This window comes from Lissotriton helveticus, chromosome 11 (genome assembly GCF_964261635.1).
Source record: "Lissotriton helveticus chromosome 11, aLisHel1.1, whole genome shotgun sequence".
In the NCBI taxonomy this organism is placed as follows: domain Eukaryota; kingdom Metazoa; phylum Chordata; class Amphibia; order Caudata; family Salamandridae; genus Lissotriton; species Lissotriton helveticus.
In genome coordinates, this window is record NC_136072.1 from 602623800 (window position 1) to 602644105 (window position 20306).

The 20306-nt window shown below is 44.5% G+C and overlaps 1 protein-coding gene across 2 annotated transcripts in view; it reads right to left on the reverse strand.

The window, feature by feature from the left end:
- ATR (ATR checkpoint kinase) overlaps window positions 1-20306 on the reverse strand; it is a 340021-nt gene that overhangs the window by 255400 nt on the left and 64315 nt on the right. For both annotated transcript variants that reach the window (XM_078666419.1, XM_078666418.1), the window contains exons 8-13: window positions 9488-9640; window positions 6503-6701; window positions 4790-5052; window positions 1824-2014; window positions 1602-1702; window positions 1110-1281 (exon numbers count right to left, since the gene is read on the reverse strand). In XM_078666419.1, coding sequence (XP_078522545.1) covers window positions 1110-1281; window positions 1602-1702; window positions 1824-2014; window positions 4790-5052; window positions 6503-6701; window positions 9488-9640 — 1079 coding nt within the window. The remainder of the gene's footprint in view (window positions 1-1109; window positions 1282-1601; window positions 1703-1823; window positions 2015-4789; window positions 5053-6502; window positions 6702-9487; window positions 9641-20306) is intronic.

The following is a 20306-nucleotide window of genomic DNA, read 5'->3' on the forward strand; positions in this document are numbered from 1 at the left end:
TGGGACAAGCCTTAACACGCAACAAGAAGGGCATGGATCTAGATTGACCGGCTCATATCTGGGGGGCCCACGAAACCGGACTACGGTAGGGCTACTAGTTAAATAATAGGCGACAGTCCTGACGAAGACCGGGGTGACCAATTTTGGCACGATTAAATCGGTCGAAACATGTTGACCACAGCAGTGTTTGGAGGGAAGTCTTGAGGGATCTTTCAGTCTCTAGCAAGACATTTCCCATCCTATTCTTTCTCTTTTTAATCCTGATAAGGGTACCAAGTAACGTCTAATAAAGCAATCCTTTCAGTTGGCACCCCTAATCAGTTTTAACATTTCCTATTTACTGCACTATTGTCGCACTACTTATTTCAATTATATGGTGATTGGCACTGGTTTCATCACACTACATGTTACGTGTTGTTTGTGTCTTTTGGTTATTTGTAGCGTTGTGTGGAATTTATTATTTTTCCCCTCCCTTATGCTCCGCCCTGAGTGTGGCTACACCAGGGCGTATTGTAAGCAGGCCCAATGATGAAGCATGTCACATACTTCGGTATGTGAATGAGGGCAGTTTTTCCCAATTTATGGATTTTCCTGCGTTTGTCTTGTGACTTTGATTTTGTGTACTCTACACCCCTTTTGTGTATACATCTGAATTTACATGGGGGCCTGGGGCAGTAGAGTTACAAGCTCTCACCCCTCTTTTGTGTAGAATGATCTCACTAGACCCCCTTGACATACTGCCAAACTTGGCTAATCTCACTAATTCTGAGTTTAACATATATGATTGAAAATATTTCTAATGATTCACAGAAATGTAATTTATATAGAAAGATTTATATACATATATGTTGAGTTTAGCTTCAAAAGAACTAGCAAGTAGATGGGTCAGTAGAAAATCTAAATTAAAGCACTGTGGAAGATTTACCAAAAAAAGTAACATGAAGTTTCTAAGTAGCATGTGGAAGTAGGCAGCTGTCGGTTTCTGTGCTCCTAAAATTACTGCAGCGATTTCAATTCAGTAGTTACAGACTGCTTCTGTCCTCCATCTCCAATGGAACACAAAATATTCCTGCTTCATGGCACTTGGCTACAACATGAACGTCTCTCACCTGGCAGATTGGTTTCTTGTACTGGCTGAAGAAGGCTTGCAGTTTTATGGATCGGGCTACGGCCAGTGACCTGATTTCGGTATAGGCTGCTCCAGCCACAGAAGGTAACTTAGACAGCAGGCAATGTAGTAAGTGCAAGAGAGCAAATGGTACTAGTTCTCCTTTTGCTGCCCTTCAAGGGAAAAATTAAAAGTACAATTACAGAATACATCACTCTCCATTGCTTGACATTGTCAGAAAAAGAACACCGCATTTTAATGTAAATGTGTGTACTTATAGTTTTTAGAAGCGATAAATATCAAATTGGAATTTGGATCAACCAACGCAGAATCCATTAGCAAAGAGCTCCTCATTTGATACACAAAGAGCTTTTCGCTCAAGAATAAGATTTCAGTTCAATTAGGTTTGTTCTTCCTACAATTGTGCCATTGCTAACAAACAAACTATTACGCATGAAGTCACATCAACAAAACAGAATATATCCAAGCGTACCTTCCAATATCCCCCGTTGTCAAAATCAAGGTGTCCTTCAGCTCATTGTTTCTGGATATTTTAGCGTTGGTATATGCTTCTTTTATTCTCAAGACTAAAAACTGAAACACAAAACATGATAGCACAGGATTTAAAGCCATTGGCCTAAAGAACAAAGAAAAATATGGCCATCGAGCTAAAGCCTTCATTCTAAAAAAGCCTTTCAGGAAGGTCAGAGTTTACCTCTTTTATGAAACCCTCCTCGGAGTCTGTGGATTCCAAGATGTGCTTGATGTTGTCACTGAAGGCCATGCGTACGTCCTTGTCGGGGTCTTCCATCAAGTTCAGTAGTGCTCTGATGACCTCCTTCACATTAGGTTCTTCAGAACTAAAATCAAGGTGTCTACAGAGTTGTGGTATGTTTGCAATAAAAGCTGTGGATGGAAACAGAAAATAAAAAAATCTCCGCAATTCTCCAATGTACTCTAGAGTAATCATAAATCAAAGCCTGACCTTATCTCATAGATGCTGCTTTTCTTGACCAACTATCAATGATGGAGAGGGAGGTGAAGCAGGCATTTTACAGCACTTTAAGGAATTACAAAAAGGGGAGCAACTGCACAAAGATAGACGGTCTGTAGAAATGTCGCTGGCACTCATATTTATTATAATTTATTTGAGGTTTCCGTAAAGTGCTGCATACCAACTTGTGGCTGCCTCAGAGTGCTTGGTCCTTGAAACAAGTGCCTTTGCAAGACTTTTCTAACCAGAACATGTCTATATTCACCAAACAGGGAAGAAGATATGCTTCGTAAATGAATCTGACCCTCATACTCGTAGACCTTTTCTGCAAAAGCTTGACCCCGGAGTCTCAAATAAAAACAAAATATGTGAATAGGAGATCTACGCTAAAACTTGTTATAAAGTATGTTTTGAATGATCTAAAAATATGACAAAATGCCACTTCTGGGTAGGCAACTGATCTACTATTTGGTCTAGAGACTTCATACGTGGCAAGATTCAAAATGGTATAGAAAGAGGAGACATTAAACAGATTATAAGAAGACAGTGAAGACAGTAGAGAAGATGAATATTTTTGTGTCCCTTTTTTTATATTTCCACCACTCCATCAAACGCTTACATTGGTCAAAGCAAATTAAATATAATATATTACACATCTAGATCACATACAAAACAACGTTCTTTCTGTATCAATGCATAACTGTGCAAATGCAAATTCAAATCGAACTTAAATAGCAACTGGATATTGGATTATAACTTTAAGATTAGGGTAGGAGACCTTTCAAACACTCTATTCAGTGTGTAAGTGCTGTCTTGTCTATCCAAATTACCAGCCTGAAACTGGTAATTTGAAAACTATAAAAGTGTGCAAGGCAGCTGATGGTACAGTCTCAGGAGGCATATTTATTTATTTCATCAGGTACTGTCTCACTTAATTTATTTTAAAAAAGAAAATAATATTTGGTTGATTCCCAAACCGGAATTCCTGGTCTCCTGTATACTTCCACGTCCATAAACAGGCTTCATTATGATTGTGACCACATCACAACTCTGTAAAATCGCACTTTTTAGTTGAAGAACCTCGAAAGCAATCACATTTAATCCCAGTATTAGGAAAAGGCATTATTTTTGGTGATGCTCTGGCATTGAAACTACAATTTTTGTTTTACAAGTCTGTTTTTAAAAAAAAATTTAGTGTTCTCATTTTTGATGGCATCCAATGAAGTCTGTAGAAGTTTTTTGATGCATTACTGTAATAGGCTTGTTTATCTAAATATTTGTGCTAGATGATTGGTATAGACCCCCTTCTCAAATTCTAATTTCCGAATCAAGCTCTTCAGACCAGTGGCTTCTGCACTTTGAAAACAGCCCCAACTTAGTTTGGGCAATTTTATGATATAACCAGTTCCTTCCCTTGAATATTATTTTGAGAGTTTAAGACGTCATTTTTTGTGTATCAATCATTTGCATTCTAATGAAATTCCATTAAGTTAAATTTACTTCACATTATAGAATAGATCAGTAGTTGATTTCCTTTTATTTTGTTCATGCCTCTTATACTCACTCCTTCATTGGGTAATTTAGAAATGTTGGATTCTAACATCAACAATCACGGCAGAGAGTTTTGTATTTTTGTCATCCTAGCTGAAATGATATTTTGACATGCCTGTCACGTCCTCTTTCCTGACCTGTCTTCTATATTTATTGTGATGTGGTATCAGGTGAGAAGTACAATAAGTTCATCTTTGGGTGTCACACAAATCACTCTTTGTAGCTGCACAGCTTAGAGTCAAGTAAATTTTTATTAAAAACGAGAAAATAGTTTTGAATAATATTTAACATTATTGGACTTCAAAGGCTAATTTGTCATTTTAATAGAATTCACTCCTATTATCAGGCACACAGTATTATCCATGCTGCTATGTTTGGCCAGCAACAGCTTGAGTTATGAGTGATCTTTGCTTCTCCCATATATGGATGAAAGGGTACTTAAGAAGTGGAGGGGACAAGTAGTATCTTCATACTGGTGTGCAAACTCTGGTGAGATGGTGCGTGTAGGGGTGCAGCAGGTGCTTTACTAATGCTTTAATCACCTTGTCTAGTGTGTGTTCATGTGAAGTTTGGGGTTTGTTGCCGAACAGCTGTCAGGCAGTGAGGTTATCAGTGGAGCCTACCATGACACAGACTTAATGGCTCCTATTCCTTTCATTTAAAAGTGCTTTATGAAGTCATATGTAATGCACACCTATACTCTTAGCATGGTCATGGGACGCAGGCAAATTAATATGTCTCACAATAGTATAAAAATGTGTTTCAGTCACCCTGCAACCTCTTCCCCTCAAAGGAAAAAGACCACACAGTAAACTTGCAATAAACTATCCAAATAAGAAAGAGAGTGAAAGGGAAAGAGCGAATAAAAAAGGGGGGAATGAGAGAGTGAGGAAGAAAGGAATGACATTGGTTTAACATTATTGAAGTCTATGACTGCAACATGTGAAGAACTACCTAGAGGTGGAAGACGCAGTAACACAGAAGGTTTTTAAAGTTAATATAACAGTGCAGAGACTGAGATGAAACTGAAGAGATAAGGTTGAACAGTCTCAACCTGGGTCCAAGTACCATGCTTAAAGCCCTGAGACGGCACAAGAGTTAAAAACACACAATGCAAAATAACAGAAAAGACTTGCCTAGTTTTACTGGACTTGGGATGCTTTTTTCTAGCAGACAAATGAATGGTTGGAAAACAGATGCTGAAATAGAAGGCTTGTTGGCTTGTTGTTGAGAGGTCACAGTAAGACTGCCGCTGAGGAGAGGACAATCCATGTTTTCCGAGAGTGGTTCCACAGAAGGACTCCCGAGCTCAAATGCACCAGAAAGGCCACATGCCAGCTTCCCAGTGATGTTTGCAAACTCCTTCTTTACCAAATCGGAGTCATCCATAACCTTATCTCTGTCATACAAAAAATACATATATCAATAAAGTTATCCTTAAGCATCACAAGTAAATACATCTATCACTTTGCAAGAAAAGTAAGTTTGATTAATGTGTCTCAGTTCAGTGCCCTGAATCAGTCTCCTAGAGCTAATGCTACCATACTGGCAGTGGATCCTTCACAACATAATTGACTGTCATGAGCAGTTCTGGATAAATAAGTACACGTCCATTTTTCAAGGAATTGTCAGCTGGTTGCAGACTTATACTATACTCATCTAACTTCAACCCAACTAACAATTGAAACTAACTAAAAGGGAAGGAGGGCATGTACACAGTGAAGTAGCATAGTAGGATCCCTTCACATTAAAACGTTTTTCTCTTCCTCTTCGCATCTCATCCATCTTTTTCTTTCGCTCGCCCTTATTGGATAATAAACTTCAGTAACTATAACCAATGTAAAGTTCATCACTTTACTCACTAGATTATCGCACACACATACCCTTAATGTACATCAAGGCATATTCATCCCCTTTTATTCTGTACTTGCTATTGATCAGATCCCGCAAACATGCTTTTTATATCACACCCTCGCAATAGCTTCTGTTGAGCAATTTACCTCTTGTGAGCTCCATTGCGAATTTCTCAAATGTTTTGCTTTAAAGTTTTAGCTGGTGCAGTGCTGACATCACGGATACAAAATAGCTGTTTTCAGGCTCACATGTAGTGAACACAGGGAGCCTATTTACCTTTGTGTGGTACTTGGCCCAGTAAGATTCTAGCAGCTTCTTAGTTCATATGATACCTGTTTTCCCAAACATGCTGTACGTTTCTTAACTAGCTCATGTCACCCGGAGAACCATTAAAGAATCTTGTTTTTTTAGCCAACAGAGCTTTGAATGCTTGGACCTGCTGTTTCAAAAGATTGTCCTGTGAATCCCATCAAGAAAAGTGTTTTTCACTAAAATATTACGGATGATAATATCGTGTTCATATTGGCACGGGGGTTAGACTGCAAATGTGATACCGTTTTTGGTCAATTCTTTTTCCCAATAGATTATTACTACTGCAGTACATTATGTGTGAATCCTGGCAGAAATGTCATACTTGCATGGATTGGCAATGAAAACTTTACATTTCAATGTTCCTTTTGGGACTTCTCACAAATATTAAAATTTAAAAAAAGTCATTTATAGAAGATGTTTTAAAAAGGCAAGACACCAAATAGAACCCAATTTGAGCTCACAATGGTCACTTTCTGAAGTCATTGAGGATGAGCAAAGACGCAACCGGATCTTTGTCTCTGCTCCGAACACCATCAGACCAATACCCAATAACTAATGCCACAGCGCAATAGCAACATCAAAGACACAGTCAGTGTAAAGACAATAGCCCGCAGTATTTCGTGTTACGGATCTAGGGGAAACATTCACAGAAACAAAGAACAGTAAGTGAAAGGGTCACATACAGGAGAATCTTGGGAATCGGACCATAGGCCTTTTCTGCAAGGTGATGGAGCAAGATGGGGAATCCTCGAACACTGCTCGCACGCATGATCTCATGAGGGCTCTGCAGCGCCAAGTGGTAAATCATTATGCGCCAATCAGAATTTATGCCTTTCGGGAACAGAGAAAGGAGCAACACACAGTGGGACTGCAATTCAGGAGCTGAAAAATTGGAAAATTAAAGTTCAATAAAAATAAGAAAAGGCAAGTGGGAAAATCAATTACAAGACAATTTTGACAGCCACCTCAAGGAAGCATACCTTGCACTTTAAGAGAGATACAACAAAAAGGGAGACATTAATTTAAAGACAAATAAGTATGGCTTGATCTGGGAAGAGAGAGGCCAGAAACCAGGGCTATAGGTGCTCTGGTTCTAGTCTTTTAGGAGTAATTGACAACATCAACAAAGTGTTCCATTTGCCATAATACAATTCTTTCGGTTTAATACCACTTACAACAGATGTGAAACTGACAAAAGCTGCCGCTGAAATGGACAAGCATCCAGATGGTAATGTTTTCAGTCACTAACAATATTTGGACATCTATAGCGGTCTTGCCATCCAGGGCTCATACAGCTGATGGGAATTGTATCGCTGATGTTCATTATTTAACACCAATGGGAGGTGAACACATAGTTCTATGGAAGCTTCAACTAAATAAAGCCACAGGCAGCTTAAAGATACTAAAGTAGGTGCAGTTGAGGAACTATTAATCATCCACACACTGTCTTCCACATGGGTGCAGAGAGTAATCTGGAAAAGGAGGGAGAGCCAGAGCTATAAAAGGAAACTGTTGATGTAGAAGTGAGATTGGAAAAAGACAGCAGAGAGAAAAAAAGATTGAAAGAGAGTGAAAGAGGGCAATTTGAAAGTGAGGGGAAAGACATTGCTGGAAGAGAAAATGTTCAGCGGCGTGCAAGACATAGATGTAAAGAGCAGGGACAGACCAATACTTTTCATTCCTGTCCACTATTCCACTGTCCTTTGGAACCGGATGTCAATGGAAACAAAAATGGAACTCCTGAAAATGCAGAAAGAGAAAAAAATGCGAAGAGTATGACAGGTGGAGACAAGCAAAGTAAGAGGCAAGAGGTAAGAAGGAGAAGCATGCAAAGCAGGGGAAGCAGGAGCAAAAAATGTGAGCCAGGTGCAGAATAAGAGCGCCTTGGAAAGAGGAGTGACAGCTGGAGACAAACAAATGAAAACGAAGCCAATGGTGATTAAAACAAAGACAGAGGAAATAATAGAAGAAAAAAGATGGAAAGGTTAGGAAAACTATGCAGAGGAATAGCCATAGATTGAAGAGGGAGAGAAAGGGGGGGTGAGATATAGGACAGAGAAATAGGAGAAAGAGAAAGAGATAGAGAGAGAGACTGACTGACTTTTTGGCATGGTGTGCCAGTTTTGTCCTATCTAAATATTGTAACTAATATGCCTTACTATAACACCAATGATGACTCAATTTATCGTCCTCAGCAGGATGAAACAACTAATATGTTCAGCATCCAAACGTATATCTTGCAGGTCGCACCACATGCGAGTCATGTGCGCTTAACTTTCTGAGGCATATGTGGAATAGATGGGGTAAGGGAAAGGTAGTGAGGAAAAAGCATGAAATCGAAATAGAAAATATGTAGGAATGAGAAAGGAAATAAAAACAGTCCACAAAAGTTTGTTTAAATGACTTACATTGTGTGCAGAGGGATTGGGTCACTACTGCACTTGACGTGGTACAGTCCTAAACTCACACGTTAATGAGGAGAGGTATAGGATGGCATTGACACAATGTTTGACTGCCCCATCCTCAGGCTTCCTGCATATTGGAGTATCAGACAAGCCTGGTACCCACTTCGATCCCCTAAGAAGAAACTCCTCACAATTCTCCTATGTGCAGCCAAACAGGCAAGCCTGGCACCTTGGGGAAGGAGTATATATAACTCCTGAGCGCGGGCACTGGTCATACACGGTTTGGGCTATCATAGGCATGGAAAGGATATCCATGACTTTGGACCAAAGAGGGAAATATCTTGAGAAACATTGGTGGCCTTCTTTAACACAACACTTCACCTAATTTAGAGAAGTTACCTGCCCTAAATACCTTTGAGAATTGAGGTTACGTGCACAAAGGGAAGATCCGAAAGCCGCTATTCCCTGGGGAAAATTGAAGTTCGAAGTTATGGAAGTCTTTAGGGCTTGGCCTAGCAGTGGTCAGCTCATTTCCCTGCTATTGGAAATGCTTTGCGAGTGAGCTCCGGCACGGTGGTTGGCTCTGGGTTAGGGGTGTCGAGGGGGTTGAAGTTTGAGGTACCTGGTTGAGTCCCAAGGGTTCTGTATCGCACCCTGCTGGCCTTGGTATGTAGGCAGGTGTACGTGTGCTTTTCCTTTAAAACAATTTGATTAAAAAAATTGTTCCACAAAGGAGTTGTAAATTAGAACTACAAGATAGAAATGGGTAAGAAAAGAGGAGAGATGATAGAGAAAGAAAAAAGAGGGGAAACCAAATGTTGGCAGAAAGAGCAGCTAAGGGTTCACACTATAAGGGAAATATAGACAGAAATGGGAAACAGAAAGGAAGAATTAGAGGCTACAAAGAAATTAACAGTGGCAATTGACAAGAAATAGAAGTATGAATAACCAAGAATAGACTGAATATTGAAGGAAGTAATAAGAATGGTGGCAATTTATAGAAACTGGTTGCCTAGTATGAAATAGAAGCCTACATAAGAGTACATCATCACTGAACAGAACAGATACCGTGGACACTGATTTGTAAGACTTGAATGGTGAAAGATAATGTCTTAAAAAAATACCATTACCTAATGGAATCACATAACATAAAAAAATCAAGAGTGACCATGTCTCGTAAACGAGCCCGATTCCAGCATGCTAAATGTACATTTTTACACAGCTTGACAATACCAATTTTTACATGGCAAGAACAAAACTCACTGAAGCTACTCGAAATCTGATGACTGAGTTCTAGAAGTCCAGGATCGAAGGCAGCCAGCTTGAAAGATGGATGATCCGAGTGACTGTGAAGCCAAGGCAGAGACAGCAAGCCACACAAAGTCTTTTGTATGTGTTCACTCCACTGGCTTTTAACTAGCAAATAATAAAATAAAGAATTTATGACATGGTGGTTAAAAGACAGCCATGTTGCTGAGTAGCGCATCCTGTATCACCTCAAAACATAAATATTTCACTGCCATGTTTGTTCATTGCTGATAATACAGGATAGCGGAAGGGACATGGCTTCAAAGCACAGTAAAGAATAATATTCAAAATACTTAGTAAAAAAGACACATAGATAACACACACATAACATAAAGCATAACATTAAACGAATGTGGTTGGTCTCCTAGAGCATTATACAAAAAAGATGCAGTGGAGGATGTAGGAGAGTAGGGTCTGCTTCCTATGGTCACCCCCACTTTTTGCTTTGCTTTACTGGTTTTCGACTTAGATGTGGCTGTGGGCCTGCTAATCAGACCCACAGCCCAGATGCACTCTCTCTAAATTTAAACCATGTACTCTAGGTACATCCACAATTGGGAGGTGGTCACCTTATCAGCCCCTGTACAAGTGCACCATAGGTGCCCAGGGCATAGGTGTAACCAAGGCCTACCAGGGGCTGCAGCATGTATTATGCCACCCCTGGCTGGCCACTCAAACTGACACAACTGGCTGATCACTCAGCTGGGGCAAGGTCGTGTAATCACCCCTTGCTTAGGTATAGTATTCCTATATCTACCCTTCTATATAGACACAAAGTAACCTATAAGTCACTCCTATGGCAGGCCTTAGCAATCACGGAGGCAGAGTGCTTGGTTATGTGTGAGATGGTGCTCTAGCATGAGCTGAGCCTGTCTGCAGCTTTCAGAACCATGTCCTTATAGCTGTTCTATGATATTGCCATACCATATACTCTTAAGTGCATTATGAACCTCGCAGTTAAATGCTAACTCTGGTTTGGCTTTATCAAAACATGTCGTGTAAGGTGTCATACGCTTTGGAATACTACCCCCTCGCCAATTCTAGCGACGGGAGTAGCATTCCACCCTTCTAGAGGGAGAAGACATGTTAGTACTGACTATCCCGGTTAAAGTTAACCAGAGCCCCAGAGTCACAAAATGGACGCTGCTGCCACAGACACAAGTCTGACCTCCTGCTGCTGGGAGTCCTTCCAGTCACGGATGTTTGGACAATAGGTTTCCTGCCTGGAGAGGTGCGAGCACCACCCCAGACAGGACTTTGTGTATTGGGACAGGGAGGGCTGAATAGATTGAGACACTGCCTGAGGCACACTAGGTGCTTCATGCATACCCCAGTTCAAACCAGTTGAACTCCAGCCCCAGCTCTGGCGCGAAACTGGACAAAGGAGAGGGGGTGTAACCACCCCCCTTCCTGGTCCCACCCATAGGAGGGACCTAGAAAGTAATCCAGACCCTTTTAGTTGTATAAAGGTAGGAGCTGAGTCCTGAGACTTTAGATTTGATCCTGAACTGAAACTTGACAAGAAACCTTGGACTTTCGACGTTCTGCTGAAGCTGAAGACTGAAGAATCTCCCTTGTGGCCAAGGAGTGACCACCCTGGGCAACCAGGCACCATCCAGCAAATCAACGGCTTGCTTTGTTGACGTTCCCGCCGGAACCCGAGCACAGAGCCTGACAAGACCCAGACTTCCAGACCTCTCTGACCCTCTCTTCACGACTGCAGCATAGCTGAGATCCGTGGAGGCGACGAGACACGTGGGACCGGACATCGTGGAAAGCCTGCAACTTGCTAACTGTGCAGCTCCCGAGGTATCCTCGAAGCTGTGCACGGGGGATTGAGAAGCCCCTAATCTGAGCTCCACCTGCACCGAAGATTAGCCCTCCACACTCCACGAGTTCTGCGTGGGTCCCTTCTGCTTGTGTTCTGCTAGACGCGTTGTCCGGTTGATGGCCCGTTGGCTAGTAGCCTCTGTGACGACAATCCTTTTGAATCAACTCGCTGGTCTGGTTGCTCCAGACTGGCCCTTGCCTCCCTGCAAAGGTAAGGCACCTCAGACCTTGTTGGTCTGCACCAGAAGCCTTCTTTGAATCCTGCGTGGGTTTCCTTTGCCAAGGCTTGTTGACTCCAATCCGGCAGTCGACCCCTACAATCGGCGAGAACCTTCGTGGGACAGCTCGCCTCCAGCACCTGGTCGTCCTCGACGCCTCCTGGTCCGCGTGGCTGAAGAGACGAGCTTCACGACAGCACCTGATTGCTCCACGACGTCGTCTGGTTCCTTCCTGGTTCCACCCGGTCACTGGCTAGTGACCCAGACTCTGTCCCCTCTGCTTTCAGGTCCTCTTCATCCTCGATCCACCCTTGGATCCACCCGGACATCTTCCTCCTGGTCGCCTGCAGCATCTTTCTCCAGGTCTCCATAGGCTTCAACGACGAAACCCGACACATCTTCACACCTATGCACCCGCCGTCCGTGGGTGAGGTAACGCGAGTACTTCGGTGCTCCCAAGGGTATTGACTATCCAAGTTTCTAGGTTTTTAGTTGTTTCCTCCTAGCTAAACCGGAAGTGTCCTGAATCCTTCTTTTTCTAACTTCTAAGTTCGCATTGACTCACACGTGTGTGTAAAGACACTGCACGCGCCGCCTGTGGGCCTCTTACTTCTAAACTAAGGTTCAGATGGTGTAGCCCCAGCGATTCCCTATGCCCTAGGCCTTTCCTTTTCTCGTGCCATGGTACTTATACCACTTTCTTAGTATATGGTTTGCTTCGCCCCTAGGGCCTAACTGTAAATTGTGCAACTTAACGTATTCGGACTAAGTATCTCGTTATGTGCTTTGGCCTCTGATCTCATAAAGAGTTCAGAGGAGTGTCTTAGTAAATAAATACATATATATTTTATATATATCCTGTGTGGTGTCTTTTCATTTGATATTCAAGGGGTTACATATGGTAAAACAGCTGGCTGACTTACAACCATCACCATAAGGGTTGTTTGGACTGGTGCAAGGTGTTCACTAGAATAGTGAACATCATATACCAGGCCAACTTCTCACAGAGGACAATATGTATGGGTAGCACATGCAAGAGAAGTGGGCATATATTACAGAATAAGCACGAGATCGCTCCAAAAGTGTGTGTGTGGGGGGGGGGTCCAGCAGTGAATGCAACAAGTCAAAACCAAGCCTCATTGTTGAAGCAGGGGCCATCAGAGTTTTCATTTGAAGGAGGTCTCCGTTGTTCAAGCCATAGAGCTTTTGGAAGGCCATTCCAATGTTTTTCATTGTTCTGTTTCCGAATTTGGATAAGTGCCATTTAGGGCTGGACAGTTTCTGGTTGTGGCCCTATCGTAAAAGTCTGCCTGATAGAAGAAGATCATCAAATGTAGAGACAGGATGCACACCTTATTCATACATTTTTCCATATCTTTTTCACATTTCATTGCTTTGCGTGCAGACTGGTAAGTACAATGCCCAAAAAGCACTATTTGATCATAACACCATAACAATGGGGCGACGTCTCACCCCAACCAGTCGCACTGCTTAGTTGTGCCTTCATAGGTAACATCGTCATAAACATGCTCCTTTTTAAATTCTTTTCTTTTTTCAACATTATCCTTGTTCATTTTCGTTGTGCTTTCTCTTAACATTGCAACAAGGATAATGTTGAAAAAAGAAAAGAATTTAAAAAGGAGCATGTTTATGACAATGTCGCCTATGAAGACACAACTAAGCAGTGCGACTGGTTGGGGTGAGACGTCGCCCCATTGTTATGGTGTTATGATAGAAGAAGAGGCATGTACAGTAATTGGGACCTTTCCCTTTATCGGACAAGGTGCTGATCAATATGATAAATCTGATATACCATTGCCTGCCATGTCAGTTTAGACCTCCTGGTAAACAAGTTGCAATTTTTTCTTAGGCCTTAGAGGCCTGGAGGACAGGGCAGGGGTGGACAATGTTGGGCCAGCTCAAAAGACGGGGTGTATTAAGCTCTTTAGCGATCATTAGCATGTTGCATTTTTCGATCAACAGCATTTCTATTTTACTGCAGTGAGGAATAGCCCACGTCACAACTAACTCCTGATTTCAGGTTGCAGATTGCCCGGTACTCTCATTAGTTTTGATTCAGGTGTCAAGTAGGAGCTGGGATTCATCGTCATACATTTCACAACAGAGAAGCCCTCTTTAATTAAATCTGCCAATGTTAGCATGTACAGATTAAAGAGGGGAGAAATAAGATCAGAGTCTCGGAAGACTCCACGGTCCAGTGTGGTAGGTTGCAAAGTCAGGTGGCCTAGTTTCATAGGTTAGGTATGATGTTCTTTTAGAAAAGATCTAAAGCTTTCCCGGGCTTTTCCCGAGAAACTGCACCTCTCCTACAACAGAAAGAGGAAGAGTATCTTATGGTTCTCTATAAACGGTAGCTACGAGGTGTAGTATAACTAGTGCTATCTGTCCTCCCAGAGCCCACGGGTTGATGGCCATTTACCAAATGTCAATCCTACCTGTCTCAAGTGGGTGACATGAGTAGCCATTTTTCTCTGATATTAAATCAAATGAGGTTAGTTTACGAATGAACTGGTACGGTGAGAAGGACATGGAGCCCATACAGTTGATAGTGTTGACATCACTATCTTGTATATTCGCAATTTTTGAACAAAAGTAGTGAGCCAAGGAGTTGCGGAGGGTGGTGCCTCTTGGCTTATCCCATTACTTGACAATGGTAACTATTTGTGAATTTTGAACAGTTCTTTTCTGGATTTTCTTTGCCGATGACATATGCTTGCTATTGGATAGACTCTTGACTTTACTTCTTCTTTAAGGGTGGCGTGAAGTACCTTACACACTAGCTTGTGATGAAAACTGCATCTAGGTTCTGCTCTGTGATTGTGTCAACCTTGTCAGAAGCTTTGATGACTACAGAGGGTGCATTGATTACCATAAGTATGATGATTTGTAGCGTTAGCGGAATGTGTATTAAAAATGGTATGTGGATGAGGGTGTTGGTATCTGTTGAGCGGAAACGCTGTCATTTGGTGGCTGGATGTGACTATTTGTAGGTGATCAGGAGCACGATGCATATTGATTATTGCTTAGCTGATGTCTTATCTGAAGGGGAGGAATTCTGGTCTCAAGCCGTATCTAGAGCAAATTTTGGGTGCCTTGTAAGTGTTCACCCTCTGCTGAGGACTACCAGGAGGAGGAATGCCTCATGTAAAAGGATAAAAGAATGTGGTGGTAACATGCTAGGACTACAGGCCCTTTAACACTTCCGATTGAGTCACCAGTGAGCCTGGAGAAATTGTGAGGTAATTCTTTATCAACGCCCTGTTTCCTACAACCAAGGACCAGCACTCAGAGCTTGGCGACCTAAATGTTCTTTGCTACTACAGAAGATTAACTATATGCTGCAAGCCTAATCCTTGTGGGCAAGGCAGACATTTAAAGCAATGAGATTTACCACCTAACTGTATAACACCATGACAATTAGCAAATGGTACGGTGCATTTTATAGAACACGCAAATAAACTCAGACAATCTTGCAGATCAATTTTGAACCTTAGTTGGATACAAATTTGAGACCAGTTCAACAAAAAATACTGGGGTTTGGCAGAATCTCATTTGTTTGGGGGAGGGATTCAATAAGAAATCTGTTTTGCTTAACTCACGTGCTATTATCACACTGTTAAAGGGTGACAACGTTCTTAACTTGAAAAACGTGTATGCATTGGTTCTAAAACACTTAGACACCAATTGTTCTTTAGGATATAAGTAAAAGTAATATTTTATCAACAGAGCTTTAATGGATATGTCCTGACCAGGATATTGGTAAAGACAGTGGTTAAATTGTATGATTATCAAAATCATTCCCAGGTGGGGTCCCTCCACCAACACTGCAACAAACACCTTTGCCCCCCAACAGGGATACAGAGTGACTTTGTATTATCATGAAGAGCTTTTTAGAGCATTTTGTTGGGGGTACTTAGTAGGGCATCCGCCAGTTTCCACCAGTCCTCCACTGATATTGTAGAGGCATTCGCGTTTTTCATTTTGTTCAGGACAATTTCCCAAATACGTACAATAAATATGAGTTTTATGCACCAGGGGTTGTTTACGGGCCACAGTTAAGGTTCTCCGATAGAAAACCAATATTAGTTCAGCCGGCGCTCTATCCTCCTCTTTCATCGCTGCTCCAGCAGCATGCAGATGAGTGGTTTTTCTTTCCTTCTGTTGTGCTGACGATTTGCTGTGTTTGGCGACTTAATTTGTGTTTTGTGCACTTGCGGACACCGGTGGAAGGGCTGCACGCTTGCCTGCAGCGTTTCGGTGTCGCTTTCACCGCGGGGGCGGCTCTCGCTCCTTTCGCGGTCTTTCTGTAATCGGGCTCCGAGCGCTGTGCGGCCTCCCGCCGCTAGGGGACCATGCGCCCTCGCGTCGCAGCTCTGGTGAGAGCTCTACCCCCCGGGCAGTGGCGCGTCGTCTAATTCCGCCGTTACTGAACAAACAAATCGGTTCAGACGAGCGCGCGCTGCGGGGGGAAGACGGAGTAATTAGTACACGATATTGACGCGCTGGGCTTTTCTAGTGATCGGAGCCCCTGCCTGGAGCCTGAACACCCGCGCTGCGGGTAAGACCATTCCAGTGTTGTCAGGGACCGGCCCAGGCAGGATTGTGATTTTTCCCAGGAATTTAGAGGGTGCAGGGTCCCAAGGTTACTGACTGTGCCTTCATACGTGGGGGCTTACAATTCACGGGTGTTGCCCTTTCCTGAATACACTTTATTGCGCAGAGAGGTTGATCTGTGATCCCAAGATGGAATATAAGGACTACTATGAGGAGGCAGAAGAGATCATGTACCTACCGGTCGATGATCACTTCTGTCAGGTGATGGACTCCTCTATCTTAAAGGCAGTGACCAGGGTTGTTGAGCCTTTGGAGAAGAAAATAGACTTACTCCAAGCTCAATGTAAACCCCTCACTCAGAGGGAAGATCTCGCGGGGTCTAGCACTCCCCTACCTCCAGCCCAACCCGCCGCTGCGTCAGTAGAGCCCAAGCGGAAACGTTCTGAGGATGCTGGGGTAGACTCAGACGCTTTTGCGAGAGTCAAGAGAGCATTCCAGGACGCCAAAAATGTGGAACCACCTAGTAAACCGGAGGAGAGTCAGGCTGGTCCCTCTGGGGTTCCCGACGACGTCGCTACCATTGACCCAGATGAGTCCCCCCAGACGTCAGATGGGGATGGTGATGGAGAACCAGAGAGCTCATGGCGCCCCTCCCACCCCAGCCGACCCACTCCTGAGGAACCGAGCGGGGATATGCTTAAACCAGATGACCTGTTGCATCCTCGTTCCTCCCAATGGGTTCCGGCCCCTAAGGTGGTGGCCTATATGTCGTCTAGATTACGCAAGTCCCTAGATCAGGAGGTTCGTAGTTGCCTTCGGGCGGAGTGCCCGCATCCCACCTTGGAGGGTAAGGTTGCGGTCACACCAGAGATTGACGCCAAGATGACTACCTTTTTGACTAAATTTGTCAAAGACCCGAAAAAAGGCATGGATGGCTCCTGGCGAGCGTGCCAAGACAAATTGTTGGATACTGCAGGGCCTTTGGCGAAAATATTAGATATGGTGGAGGATGCCAAAGCCTCGGGTGCCCTGATCTCTCAGGAGACGCTTTCGGGTTGGGCACAAAGAGCGATTATTTTCCTATGCAATGCTAATGTGGCGATCTCTACTGAGAGGCGTCGATCCATTCTTATTAAAATAGACCCCATATTAGGAGAACTGGCCAATTCGGAAGCGGGACCGATTGCGGAAGGGAATCTTTTCGGAGATCCCTTCGTTAAGGAACTTGGTAAATTCATGAACACTTTCAATTCTCTAGACAAAAACACAGACGTCAATCAAGCGGATATTTACCCCGCGTGTTTTTGGAGCAGCCAGTCGTGGCAGGGGGCGCTCGGCTGGCCAGCCCCATAATAGAGCCTCCTTCAAGCAAGGCGAGTCCCAGAGAGGGCAATATCAAGATCCCGACAAATTCAGGAACTTTTACCAGACCAGAGATTTCCCCCGTCGCCGCGGTGGCAGAGGCAGAGGGGACGGCGGATACAACAATCAGAGAGGTGAGAATACTGGGGGTGCACGGTGTGCGGTTGGGGGGCAGACTCCAATGTTTTCTTCACAATTGGTCTTTGCTTACCTCCGATGCTTGGGTTTTACAAACAGTCTGTGGGTTCCGCATAGAGTTCTCAGGCCAGCCCGAGCAACCCCGTCGGCCCAGCCCTATAGCCTTTACCCGAGAACAGAGGGTTCTAATAGACAAGGAAATTTCGGAACTTCTGAGGAAAGGAGCGATTACTCATTCTACCCTACACCCCCGGGGATTCCTCAGCAACCTCTTCCTAGTGGAGAAGCAGGATAGGGGATATCGGCCAGTGATAAACCTCAGAGAATTCAATGGGTGGCTCATTTATCGCCACTTCAAAATGGAGGGAATCCATCTCCTGCGGGATCTGCTTCAGGAAGGGGACTGGATGGTCCGCCTGGACCTGAAGGATGCCTACCGGACGGTCCCAATCTTCGCCCCACACAGATGTTTTCTTCAGTTTCAGTGGGGCTTCCAGACTTTCGAATTCACCTCCCTTCCTTTCGGACTTTCGTCCGCCCCGTGGTGCTTCACCAAGATGAAGCCAGTGGTGGAGCGCCTCCACTCGGATGGCCTTCGGTTAATAATCTACCTGGACGACATACTGTTAATGTGCCAGTGTCCGAACAGGTTGGTGACCCAGTTGAGGATGGCGGTGACCCTTCTGGAATCACTGGGGTTTGTTCTCAACGACGCCAAGTCCGACCTCCGTACGGCTCAGAGAATGCAGTTCCTGGGGTTTATGATCGACTCCGTGGAGGCCAACTTATCCTTGCCCTCGCGGAAATTGTCCAAGATCAGACACGAGCTGCGGCGCACTCTCACAAGGCCCACGATTCAGTTACGCCATCTGGCCAGGGTGGTGGGCCTTCTGTCGTCCTCGATCCAAGCAATTTTCAAAGGGCCTCTGCACTACAGGGCCCTACAACGTCTTAAAGTCTTCCACTTGCGGAAGGGTCTCACCTACTCGCAGGTCGTTCCCCTCACGGACGAGGCCAGAACGGAGTTACAATGGTGGGTCGACCACATGGAGGCTTGGAACGGCCGAGCCATATTCGGCTCCAAGCCAGACCTGATCATAGAATCCGACGCCAGTGGATCAGGTTGGGGCTCTCGCTGCGGCGACGTGTCTACAGGCGGAAGATGGTCACCTTCAGAACAGACACTTCATATCAATTGTCTGGAGCTGATGGCGGGCTCATTCGCGGTGAAGTGCTGGACGAAGGACAAGATCCAGAGTTGCGTCCTTCTCAAGATGGACAATGTGGCGGCGGTACGTTACATCAACCATCTCGGAGGGACTCGCTCCAAAGCGCTGTCCAATCTTGCGCGCCATCTTTGGGAATATTGTCTGGTCAATCAGATATCCCTGTCCACGGAACATCTGCCGGGAACATCCAATCAAGTGGCGGATTGGTGCTCTTGCCACTGGAAAGATACCAGTTTATGGCAACTTAATCCCCAGGTCTTCAAGGGGATTCAGGACCGGTGGGGTCCGTTCTCAGTGGATCTCTTTGCCTCCCGGCTGGACGCCCAACAGAGACGTTATTACAGCTGGCATCCGGATCCGGGGGCACTGGCAGTGGATGCGTTCTTACAGGACTGGAGCAAGGAGCAGGGGTACGCATTTCCCCCCTTTGCAATGATCATGAGGTTGTCAACCAAAGTGAGGAGACAGCGGGCAGGCCTGGTGGTATTTACCCAGATATGGAGGTCGCAAGCCTGGTTTCCAGTTCTGATGGAACTTTCCTGAGATTTTCCAATCCCTCTACCCCAGAGTCCCGATCTCCTCAAAGATCCTCAGGGGAATCCTCACATTCTTCTGTCCATGGGCAGCCTCCGCCTGATGGCCTGGCGGGTTACAGGCGACGCTGGCAAGTCCCAGGCCTTTCGCAGGATGCTGCCAAGTTACTTGAGAAGTCCTGGGCTGACAGCACCAACAAGAGATACAGATCAGCCTGGTCCCGCTGGGGCAGTTGGTGTCTGCGACGACAGGTGGATGCGGTGGGGGCCGATGTTGTCCATGTCCTTAATTTCTTAGCCTCGCTGGCAAAGGAAGGCTTGGCTTATCGCTCAATCAATACCTTTCGCTCCGCCATTTTAGCGGGCCATGTGCCAGTAGACAATCACCCGATTGGAGAACACCCTTTGGTCTGCAAACTATTGAGGGGCATCGGGCTATCGGTTCCCCCGAGCCGCGTTACTCGGTTTTATGGGATGTGAACAAGGTCCTGAACCTGTTTAAGTCGTGGCCTTCCAACAAGTACTTGTCCAGGAAACAAATCTCAGCGAAACTCGCGATGTTGTTATGTTTAATTTCTTGTAGACAAGTTTCGGATGTGAGGGCCCTAGATCTCACAGTCCGGGTTTTCACCCTAGAGGGAGTGACCTTCCATATTTCTAGACGTAATAAGTGCAATTCACGTTTGGTCTCCTATCTGGCTTTTCCTGACGTCCCAAAGCGGTGTGTGGTTCGGGCGCTTAAAGCCTATGAAGTTGCAACAATAGATGTACGCCCACAGGGTGTCAAGCAATTATTTATTGCGCTCACGAAACCACATGGGGCGGTTTCATCCCCTACTATTGCCAGATGGGCCCGGTGGATTATGCAGGAAGCTGGTATAGATGTTTC